General features: G+C 30.9%; 2 protein-coding genes across 3 annotated transcripts; one reads left to right on the forward strand and one right to left on the reverse strand.

Annotated features, from left to right (window-relative positions):
- Positions 1-351: 351 nt before the first annotated feature.
- TRY (Homeodomain-like superfamily protein) lies at positions 352-1,981 on the forward strand. The gene is made up of 3 exons (NM_124699.3): positions 352-714; positions 1,008-1,095; positions 1,530-1,981. Exons 1-3 carry the CDS (start codon positions 651-653, stop codon positions 1,696-1,698), a joined length of 321 nt encoding a protein of 106 aa, NP_200132.2. The 5' UTR covers positions 352-650; the 3' UTR covers positions 1,699-1,981.
- A 1,975-nt stretch (positions 1,982-3,956) lies between these two features.
- On the reverse strand, positions 3,957-6,993 carry SPCH (basic helix-loop-helix (bHLH) DNA-binding superfamily protein). Of its 2 annotated transcripts, NM_124700.3 has the most exons (3): positions 6,281-6,993; positions 5,338-5,967; positions 3,957-4,409 (listed from the first exon to the last, which is right to left on the reverse strand). In NM_124700.3, exons 1-3 carry the CDS (start codon positions 6,677-6,679, stop codon positions 4,344-4,346), a joined length of 1,095 nt encoding a protein of 364 aa, NP_200133.2. In that variant the 5' UTR covers positions 6,680-6,993; the 3' UTR covers positions 3,957-4,343. The 2 variants fall into 2 exon arrangements, with proteins under 2 accessions (NP_200133.2, NP_001331493.1); NM_001345044.1 differs by lacking the exon at positions 3,957-4,409 and having other exon boundaries at positions 4,956-5,967.
- Between the last annotated feature and the right edge of the window lie 5,583 nt (positions 6,994-12,576).

Here is a 12,576-nt window from a genome sequence, read left to right on the forward strand (position 1 = left end):
CGAATTAGATTCATTTTAGTGTATATAGTGAAACTAATTTGTTACTATATGGAAAAAAAAATAAGTTTATTTTTGGTTCAAGAATTTTTATTCGGTACGGTTTGGTGTGTATGTCCAACCCTGAAAAAAAAACTTGAAAAACTAATAACCTAATAACAACTAATTTTCTTAGAAATACAAATTGGACTTGAATACAAAAATGGAAAGAACAACAACAAATCAATAACTAAAACATCGTTGAACTTGCATCTGCCAAATAAAAATCAATAAATCCCATTATTCTAAAAAGATAGTAGGTTTAGAAAAATTGAATAAATGGAAAAAAAAAATTGTTAGGATCTACGAATGAGAACAAAGTTAGCCTTCAAAATACTTACAAATCCCAATAAAAGACTTCATCTCCATGTGTATTTGAGTGTCAACGACAAGTCTACACAAAGGGTAAGAGGTCAACAAGACCACACAACACTTCTTACTATTAGTTTTGCAAAGGCCGTTCGTTGGACATTTCCTTCTCTCTCCTCCCCTCTTCTTCTTCTTGTTCGCTCTATAAACTCTCATCTCTCACGTCTTTTTTTCCTTACATTCTCCAAACTCAAAATTTCATCACATTAATTTCTCTCTATTTTTCTTTTCTTACTTCAATAGTAATGGATAACACTGACCGTCGTCGCCGTCGTAAGCAACACAAAATCGCCCTCCATGACTCTGAAGGTACCTCTCTATTCTCTATATATTTTCTATTTCCTAAATCCAATTTTATTAAACATCTTGAAAATAAATTTAGTTCCTAGCTAGGATCATATTCTCTTTGTATATATTCGTTAAAACGAGGGATACGTTTAATTACTTCTAAATTAGTTACACCTCGTGCTGACTAAAAGACTTATCAAGATTAGTTTCTAGTTTTAACAAAAATTAATATCTTTTTAAAAAGTTTATATTTGTCTTTTTTTGTTAGTTTAATATTGTTTTGAGTTTAATTGGTTTAATATTGTTATTTGCAGAAGTGAGCAGTATCGAATGGGAGTTTATCAACATGACTGAACAAGAAGAAGATCTCATCTTTCGAATGTACAGACTTGTCGGTGATAGGTAACAATTTCTTCTTCTTCTACTTTTTCTAAGATTATCCCAGCATAAAATAAATTTTATATTTTAGACATGTCTAGCTAAAACAATTTAATATGCAGGTATATACAATTTTACATACGTTAATTTAAGCATATGTACTTTATAACATATGTACAGTGTACCATGTTGTAGGGGAAGCACATGGTGTCCACTAATTTTCTAAAAAAAGACATTTAATTAAAGCTATCACGTTCATTAAATTATATATGTACACACATATATATAGAGATAAAAATAAGAACCTAATTTACTATTCTTATCAGTACGTACTCATGTATATAAATGCTTGGCTGGCTCAAAAATGGAAATTTTTGAACTGACAAATTATATTTTATTATGAAAATATAAATGCTAATGCTTGGGATAAAAATGTTTTTTTTTTTCTTTTGAATTAGGTGGGATTTGATAGCAGGAAGAGTTCCTGGAAGACAACCAGAGGAGATAGAGAGATATTGGATAATGAGAAACAGTGAAGGCTTTGCTGATAAACGACGCCAGCTTCACTCATCTTCCCACAAACATACCAAGCCTCACCGTCCTCGCTTTTCTATCTATCCTTCCTAGTGTTTTTGTTTTTAAGCCAACGAAAAAAGAAAATAAAAAAATTATAATAGATGTATAGTAGTGGTTCTTGTTAGTTTGAAGAATTCATCATCTATTGTTTTCTTTTTGTTGTTATTTCATTTATAATTTTTATAGTATAGGTTTCATTTGGTAATCAACTTTAATCCATGCGGTTAGGTTTTTTTATTTTCTCGTCTACGACTTTTATATCCACAACTAGATTTTAATCCGCGGTATATCGCGGTATAATTTACTTTTTAAAGTTAATATATATTAAAACTTGCAAATTTTATTTTTATAAAATATTTTTATTTTACAGTTTATAATTGTTATTAAGTAACGCTATACAACGAATCCATGAGACAATTGTTAAAAAACTGAAGTTTTAACCCTTACTAAAACAGCATATTAATAATATTTTAAAAATTTATAAATATTGATTCAAATACATCCACCATATAACTCAATTCCAAAATAAAATCTGTTCTGTAATTTCTTTACCCATCCCGTGATTTATTTTTAAAGTAGTAATTTTAAAAATTTGAGAATTATTTATTACATATAAAAGTTTTACAAATTGTATCATTCTCTAATACATTTATATTTTATAGTTTAATTTTATATATAGTAACATTTTATATTTTATATTCTCTAATATATTTTATATTCTCTAATACATCAGTAATTAGAAAGTAAAAAAAATTGTGTATTAGATTTAGTCCTTTGAAAGAACTTATCAAGAGGAAACTGATCATTTGTGCAAAAATGGTTGGGTAATATTTTAACTAATGACAATAATTTTAAATAGTAAAAAAAAAAAAAGAAATACTCCATTAGTTATAGTTGACTAGTATATTTTGAAGAAACTACTTAAAAAAATTATTACAGAATTAATGACATAATGTATCTATACTTTAAAAAAAATGTAACTAAAATAAAAACCCCGATCCAATTCTAACCAAAAGTTATGAACACTTATTTTCACAATCACTTAAATATTAGGTGTTACATGCTTGCACTAGCTATATATATGTAGGACTATGAAGTATGAAGTATGAACTTAATTTTTCTATAAACGTTTTAAGAAATAAAGAATCTATATATAGTATTGCCTTTCATACAAAAAATTATCAGTTTGAAAACTTTCTACCAACACGATAAAAAGTACTATATGAGATCATCCTAAACGTCTATTTAAAAAACGTGATTCTCATTGGTAAACGACTAATGAACGGACGGTTTGCGTCTAAAACTAACTTTTCATGGACAGGATTTAACGGATAGAATTTTCCATTATATGATTTTCATGATTACGAACCAAACGATTCAATTCTTCAGCTATATGTCGTTTCACATAAACTCACAAATCACAATCTTAGTTAAAGCTTTTAGGCCCAATAGTGTCCCAATTATTTTAGCCCATTATTTAACAAGGTACGACAGATTATCAACGTCACTCGACCAATACAAGTAAAGGTAAAACTATGGGCCGATAAAAAATGCCCAATTTCAGTTTTTACAGCCCAGTTGTAAGTTCACCAGTAGTGGATACACTGCGTTAGGACTATCCATTTCAGAGAATGTATTGATAATTCGGATATCTACAAAGTGACGGAAAAAAAAAAAAAATCGGATATCTACAAACTACAATTTGAATAGCTAGGGATATTCACCACCATCAGTTTTGGGGTTTGGTTGATCTCTAAACCAGCCACACGAAGTTTCACAGTCAAAAGTTTTAAACCCAACAATATGTTGATGTTGAACATGGATGATTCGATGTTGCATCTAAATGTTGAGATTGGATGCAACATCTACAAAAAAATATGAGCATGGCTATAATTTTATTATAAGCTTAGTTTGTGTAAAATCCGAATTTATTGTGGTTTAAGTTGCATATTCCAAATTAGTTTGTGCACAGACTTGCCTTGCATAGTTGCATAACAACAATTAAACATTTTCTCACATCCCAAACATGATGTAAAATATGATTCTACTGATAAAATGTGAAACGAGACATTTAAATTAGTTCTTACACAAATATATATATATATACAATATAAATGTGTATATATTTACATAATTCTTTTTTTGAGACAAAATAATCCATACTTTCACCCAAAAAGAACATCTTTTAAGAGTTTATAAAAGGTACAATCATTTTAGTTTTTTTTTTTTTTTAACATCCACTCTTTTGATTTTCAGAACATTTGCTGCGGCATGTAGAATCATTCTTTCTATTTACAAAAAAATATATCCCTTAACATTTTGTGTTGCAAGAAGAATATTATTCATGAGATCACTCATACACTATTGTTCATTCATATGCAATTACAGCTACAATGCTTGATGTAATGACAGAAATAAAATTACATGGTAGGAGTACGTCTAAATTCTAAAATTTAAAAGAAAGTAAACATGACGATGGCTGTTATGAAGCTGATAATCTTTAAAACTCACTTATACCTATATTAGTTATAATTAATCAATATTTGATTAAAACTTTAGATAACAATTTTATTTTTTTAAACTCCATATCTTTGCAGAAAACTGAAAAGATAATTAAAGGGATACTAAGGAGAGAAAGTGAGTACGTACTGCTCTCTCGTTAAGGTTTATACGAAGCTATATTAAATCCTTCTTTACTAGCAGAATGTTTGCTGAATTTGTTGAGCCAGTTCTTCTGCACTTAGTTGGCACTCAATTCCAATCTATCAAAAGAAAAAAAGATAGAGAAGTATACATTGATAATTGTTCTTTAACAAAAAAAAAAAAGATGATATGAAAAAAAATATAATTTATACAAAAATAAGTGTTTTCAATTAATTTCATTCTGAGTAGCTCTATATTTCTCGAGGCACTAAACTCCCAACGAAAAAGAAACAAATTTAACTATTATTAAAAAAAAAAAAGATCTGTTCTCGTCTCAACATAATCACCTATTCTAAGGAACTTAATTACCAAATATCTATACTTGCGAGACATAGTTAATAGTATCCCTACTTGATCTCTGATCTTGTTTTTTTCGATAATCAAATCATCAATACTAAAACATCCATTGTAGAAATTCTTCATTGAACAAATTTAAGTACTTATCAAAAATAGAAACTAAGTCTTGACACTTATAAACTTCAGCAGCTTGATCTATTTGAATAATTTCCAAATATATAGAATAATTCCTTTCGAATTTAAAATTGAAGATTTTGGGGGCTCTTCAATGTTCACGTATAATTTATATAATATTTAAACACGTGTTCTTTCACACCGTTTTTTTTAAGAAAGTCAAATGTATAAATTAGAGAAGAGTTTTAGTAAAAGTAGTATAAAACAACGAACAGTTTAGTTTTGTATGTTTGTGAGGAATCTGACATACACATACCCTACGTTTTATATAATGATATATATATCTATCTATATATATATAATGTAGATTAGAATCATACATTAAATTTCATATATATCGAAAGTGTGTATGAGTTTATGTGAATCTCAATGAATTATTACTTATTACACTACCCTACCCATTTCTTCCCCCACCATATATCCTATGTAAGAAAATAAATGTATGAATTACACTTATGAATAGAGACAAAAAAAACAAGTCAGTGAAAATTAATTAGGATGATTATTCGTACGTACCTTGATGGTGAAAGAATTAAGCATGGTTTCGTCGACGGTGTTAATATTAACCTGAAGAATCTCAAGAGCCAAATCTTCAAGAGCAGCAATTATCTTCATAACTTGTCCCGGGATCTTATGCGACACCGTTTTGAGCAGCACGTTAGCTCCTGAAAACTTCACTTCCACATCAGCCAAAGCCGATTTTGAGTTAGCAACAAGCTCATTGATCACACTACTCTCATGGTTACTACTAACTGAAGGAGATGAAGAAGATGAAGCAGGAGAGTATGGAGGTGGATCTCCTAAGCTGCTGCAACTGGCCAATGAGCTGTAAGAGCGAAGCGGAGGCTGTGGGATGAGTGGTAGTTGCGGTGGAATGGCCCGGTATGGGCTTGTTGGCTGAGGTGTTCGAGGACTTATGGGAGGGAGAAGTAGGTGGTGGTGAATCTGGTGGTGGTTGATGCGCGGGCTAAGAGGCGGTTTTCTTGGGCTTAGAACAGGCGGTGAAGGACGAGGGCTCGGGACAACTCTCGGGCTTAGGACTTCGGCGTAGGTTTTACGTTGTTTCTTGGCTTCCAAAGATTGGAGAACTTGTTGTAACTCGCTTATGTACTCCACAACTCCTCCTATGATCGATGCTTGGTCCCCCTTTTTTTAATAGGTTGGTTTAAGAGGAAATAAAGAAAATATAAGTCAATATGAACATTCTATATATCTCATTGTGACATGAAAGAAAGAAAAGAAAAAGAGATGATTAGTGGGACCAAAATGTCATTATAATTGTCATTATTCCTAAAAAAACATAGATATGCATGATACTTTTGATGTTACTAAGAAATGATATATGAATATGATAGTTAGGTATACCAAAAAGATTAGTTGAACGAATAGTATTAATTAGTCGGGCACTACCAGAAACTCACATACTGACTAGTAAAATCTATGGATGTATTGAATATACCCGTTTGACGTAGAAACAAGGCATAAGAGAACGCAAAACGGTTAAGTGCTCGTTCATTTGCTTTCTCCGGTTACGTTCCACGGTTACATGAGACATCTTTTGTTGCCCATCTTGCTTATTATCTTCTTCTGCTTCTCCGTCTCCGTCTTCTTCTTCTTCGTCCTCTTCTTTCCTGGTTTCTAGTCTTTGCTTTTTCCTCTTAGGAGATGAGTTTTCATAATCTTGATCCTTAACTAACTCCTTGGAACTTGTGGTTCCATCTTTAGGTGTAGATGCAGCTGTCGGAGATATCTCTCCGGCACCTTCAAGACTCTCTAAGATGGCAAATAGATCATCTCCGGCTAGTGAAGTGTCGACAAATTCACACTCTTCAAGAAAATCCGGTATTATCTCCTGCATCGTGATTAGAGATATATCCTTCTCTCTCTCTCTTCCTCGTTCGTTGTTTTGTCTTATGGTTGGATTTTTTTTTTAAACAGCAAAATAAAAGAAAGATTTAGGGAAAGAAAGAGACGCCAAAAGACATATCAAGTTGAGAAAGAGAAATAAAGAGAGTGAATGCCAAAAGGAGTAAATATGAGGGACTCGCATTCATCGAGGACTAAACTATCGCTATCAAATTTCAATTTTTATTATTATATTTTGATAGGGTTATTTATTATGCGGTTTGTGCCGTTGGATGAAATTTGGGGGAGGATCTAGGTTTTTCGTGTCTCATTTATGTTTTAGATATAAATATGCATCTACATATATATATATGGTACGTCTTATTGTATACTTTATATTACAGAGATAAAGGTTGCATATTGCAAAGGGAAAGATACATAAATTCCTTAGGAAAAGATTTTTATGGGGGTAAAATTTTGAATAATCACAAGCTCGGTATAATTGTTTTTTGTACACACAAACATGTAATACACATAAACACGGACATGTACGTTCTTTGTATTTAATTTACGTATATGTTCGGGTTGCGAATATGGTCCGACCAATCCCGGTTTCCAAGTATATATATATACAAAAAAACAAACAAAAAAAAAACATTTGAAATTAGTGAGTTCACATTTATTTTAGCGCCTCAATCGTGAGACAATCAATTGAATGATGTGTTGTACATTCACATTATAGATCATTCATTATTCAAAAAATAAAAAGATACATATTTAGAGACTTTTTATGATTGATAGACCAATTTCAGACATGTTATCGCCAGTCGATTTAAAAATACAGATTTTCACTTAAAGCATATACTTTGGCCTTTGTTTATGTCATGGTGTAATCTAACCAACATTTAAGCCCAAAAAGAAGAACAAAATTCGATTCCACAATTCTGAAAGAAAATCCGTTCCTTCTTCTTTCCCGAGCCATACATACAATTTAATTAATTCAATTTAGTAATGTTAGTTCAGTTCAACTGGATCCCTAACATATTTCATAAACACCTGATGAGATGGCATAAGAATTCAATTTCTTATAAAACCAACCCAAAATAGAATATGAATTTAGCAATATTAGTAAGCATTATTAATAAGATGGGATATAATGTGTATATATATATATATATATCACCTCTTTTGTAAGTTAATCTTTATATTGATACAGGGAGCAAACGAATTTGTTTTCAAGAAAACAAAAGACAAGGGATAGATCTAAGGCAATAAATAGTTGATGTCATACTAGACGTGCCTCATTTTGTCTCATCAAAATCAAATTGCATCTTGAGGAGCCACCCTTCATTTGAACTTTCCCTTTCAAAAGTTTTTGAAATATTTGTACATAAATATAAATATTGCTTGACATTTTCTTTTTTGATAATCCATTCAAATGTTTTAGAAAATAAACGAAAATTTAAGAAGATGGAGCCAAGACAAACCAGGTAGTCGTTAGGTTTGAAGTTAATGAGTTGGCTGTCAGATATTATTTACCTGACCATGTCTTTTTAGTAACGGGTCTCTTCTCCTTTATGCTTTGTTTCTAGCCCAAATTAATGAAACATCAGCAATTAGAAAAAACTATGTTTTTCTTAATGCAATGCTTATATAATGATGAAAATTACTTTTAATTACATGTTCTTATGTGACACATTCCAAACTGATCTTCTTCTTTTTTGTCAAACACCAAACTGATCTTAAAACAAAATAGATTTTAAGAATCCCAATTCAATTTTCGATTTTAACCAACCCGGACAAACTTATTACACTGTACAAAATAAACAAGATATTTGTCAGTGATTTTGATTTAGCGGACATAGTAATGTAACTAAAGTTTAATTATTCATGCATGCAGGATATTAATTTGATATGACTCGGATCCAAGGTATTATTCAATTTCATATATATACGGATATATAGATACCCTTTTATGGAGACTATGACATGTTTTCAATTTTCGTACAGTTTTGTCTTGCTCTATTTATTTCGCAAATCAAAATCTACATTTCTATAACACTGTTGCCCGTTACATTACTACAACAACAAAAAAGAGATTGACATAAATTCATTTTATTTATATGACATAACAAAACGTTGATTATATTCTTCCTGCAGTCTCGATTAAGAAGTCGTGTCATGAGTTGGTTCCGATGATTACTAATCAAAAACAAACAAACAAAAACTCGACAGACTAAAAGAATGAATATATGACTACTCTGAAATTTATTGCCTTTTTATAATAACAATAATAATTGACTTTTGAAGCAATTATTCAGAGAAAAAAACTGAGAATGAGAAAGTTGCAAGTTGCGCAGAAATCAAAATCTGCAAGTTGAGCAGAAAGATCAGTACTTCGGAAACAAATATAATAAAGATGGTGGGCGGCTTTCAATGACCGGACACGCCTTCTCCGTGCCCGAGATTCTACAATTCTTCATTCATCCACATGCATCATGTATATGTATGTGAAATCATGGATGCATGTATGATGGAGTATAAGCATATATATACACAACATCTCCTTATCGCAGTGATGATCTTGTTTCGGTTTTGGTTTTGTAAAACGTTTATAGGATATACTTTCAAATTTATTTTTAAATTATAGTTGGATATTTTAGTTGGGGATTCTAGATGGTCACGGTGGTGAAGTTATGAACTATTAGCATGTACTGATGTACATATATCCGATTATCGTGAGACCACGACATGCTTTTGACAGATGAATCTCTTTTTAAACGTAGCACCAACTCAAGCTCGGTTCCTAAGATTTAAATCCTGTGTAGATCTCAATATGGCTTCCAAAATTACTCGCACTCGATTTTTGGATCACACAATTTATAGTACTTCCTTCTATTTTGATTCATAGTTGTTTTTTCTAGGAACATATAGATTAAGAAATAACATAAATTATACTTCTTTTGTTTTGATGTATAAGATGCTTTAGATAAAAATGGAGATCAAGAAATGACATAAATTTTAGATTTTTGTTACATTAAAAACTATATAATATATAAGTAAAAGTAATTTAATCAATAATAAAATACTTTGCACAATACAAATGATCATAACACATCAAGTTAAATAAAGTTTTACATTATTTTTTATTTGTTGATTTCTAAAACATTTTATAAAATGGAATAATTTAAGCTCTCTTTCTCTCTTTTTTTCTATGTAATCTAGGCATCTAGCTATCATCAAACCCAATAAGTGGTCGCAGTAGAATAGAATTTAAATTCCATATGGTCGAGAATTAAGATTTCTGTTAGTGTGATCGTCGTCACTTACTCATTCGATAATTCATTGAAGAGATACAAATTAGGAGATAAGTTTGAGGTTTTGCTAAAAGTAATACACTGTTTTTTATATACAAGAAAGAAGCTAAACACTTCCGTTTCGCGTAAACAATTTTTTTCCTTCTCTTTTGTTAGCAAGGATGTAACGGTCTTTGGCAATGTAGTCTTTCTAGATATATCCAACACTACCAAATTCAGATTTTTTTTTTTACTCTTGAAAAACTTAATAAAATTTTATCGCCGTAAATTATTCATTCTCCAATGTAGCACTAGACTCGAATTAATTAACGTCTCGTAGCACTCAAATAACACTTCTTATTTTTCGATTAATCAAGCTTGGGTTAAAAATAGCAAACACATATAGCGCATCAAATAACACATATATCGGGTAAAGTCAATTTTATAAATCCTTACAAAACTTTCTCATTCCCTGATGAAATTTACATTCATATAGAAAATAATAATTATAACACAATATGAGCGTTCGTTATCACCTGTTAAGTCTATCATCTATATATGAACGCATAAGAACATTACGTAGATCACAACATTTACAATTTTGCATGTGTGCAGCTGTTTGTATGGGGACGATTCACGTAGTTGTGAATTTTGACAATAGGAGTCGCATTGGGGACCGAAACACAGTATGCCCTAAATGGCTAAATGCTACACCTACATCCTACGATCGATTCAGAGAAGGAAAAAGAAGCAAAACCCTAAAATTATAGCTTTGAACTAAAATCAGCTCTAAAACCCTAGGCTCCGATCGGGCATTAAATGGTTCTTTGATATATATATACATTAAGGGCTCGCGTTGATAAGAGATATATAAATATAATAATGAAAAACCCTAAAGATAAGCAAATGATAGTAGTATATACTATATACACACAAATATATGCAGTTGAACCAACTACCAACTTGTGTTAGTGTGAAGAAATATCGAGAAAAGAATACAAACTTTCAAAATTGTAAGTTGGATTTCGTCGCCAACCATTATTCATTTTTTCCATTTAAAATTGAAAAAAATATATTTATATATTAATATTACACATTTGTCTCCTTCTATGTGCTTTTATTACATTTGCATGACAAAAATTTAATTTCCTTAATTTCTGCCTGCACCCTACCTACGTATTACATCCCTACACGTCTCTCGCCTCTGTAATTCGGCAGTCACTACTCACTAGCTAGGACACGACTATATGGTGTTGCATATAACTATTTGTATATCACTCTCTGTTAACATATTCACGGTGAAATGTGAACATATACATAAATTGGCAAAGGTATGGTGTTGCATATAACTATTTGTATATCACTCTCTGTTAACATATTCACTCTTTGAATGATAACATTTGTATTTCTGTTTGTTTATTTGGGTAAAAATTAAAATCGATTATAGTAGAAACAAAATTGTAGAAGTAGCTGAAGAGGTGAATGAGTTGGGTCCTACTCAAACTTTAATCACTACGAAGATCTGAAATATCATTTACTCTCACCACGAAATACATGAGCGACGCTTTATTGCTCTCTCTCTCTCTCATCGCACTGTGCCTTATTGCATGATTACAAGTTTATGAGTTTCATCATCTATGCATGGACAAATATCGTAGGTAATAATTATGTCTGTAATACGAATGAGTTTCCTTAAAAACGACTTAGCTCATAATTGTTTTCTTTTCCGATCACAGTCATTGATACTAATAGAACAATTTTTTTATCTTTAAAAAAAACAAAAATAAAAAAATAACTAATTTCATAGATATTGAGTTTCACAAAAGTAGTACGTAGGAGAGGCTTGGAGAGCTTCTAATCGGAAACTAACATATAGAGGAAAGCTAAGGAACAAAAAAAAAAAAATTCCATCAGAAAGACCAATTACGTACTTATTGAGGATCATTGAAAGTCTAGAACATTAAACATGTTGTAGATTTCAATCAATAATTTAGATATATGAATAATTCCTTGCCAAAAATAGACAAATAATGATTAGTTATGTTAAGTAACCTAGCTAACATTCTTAATCATTTGCAACAAACGGAGCTATAACTAATAATCCAATTAGTACATGATACAAATGCCATGCATGTTTTAGATCAAACAAGATATCCTCTTCGGAGTCGAACAGTTGATTTTCAAGTGTCGTGTTGTCTTATATTAATTGGACCAGTGTTTAAAATTTGTAAGAAGTATTAATGAGTTCAGAGACGACAGTCCATATCTAAAACATTTCATAAAGGCTGCGTACCGTTTTATGTGACCACAGATTAAAGAGCAAGAAATAATACTCTTTCATTCATGGCATGGATGGATTTGTTAAATCAGTATTGATCATTAGTTCATTGCTCCTAAATAGGGTTATTCTTAGATAATTTTGGTGAATTAATAAAGATTGCTAAATTTGGAGAATAAATGGCTTCCCGCAAATAAGTGGGGACCCATAATACATTTGATTGCAAATTAGATTCGAAGAGCCCACAAGTGAATGCGATGTCCCCATCTTCTTCTACTAAAAACATAATGAGTGGTTATGGTTATGCACCTTTTTGTGATGTGGTGCATGCATCTT

Source organism: Arabidopsis thaliana, chromosome 5 (genome assembly GCF_000001735.4).
Source record: "Arabidopsis thaliana chromosome 5, partial sequence".
Taxonomy (NCBI): domain Eukaryota; kingdom Viridiplantae; phylum Streptophyta; class Magnoliopsida; order Brassicales; family Brassicaceae; genus Arabidopsis; species Arabidopsis thaliana.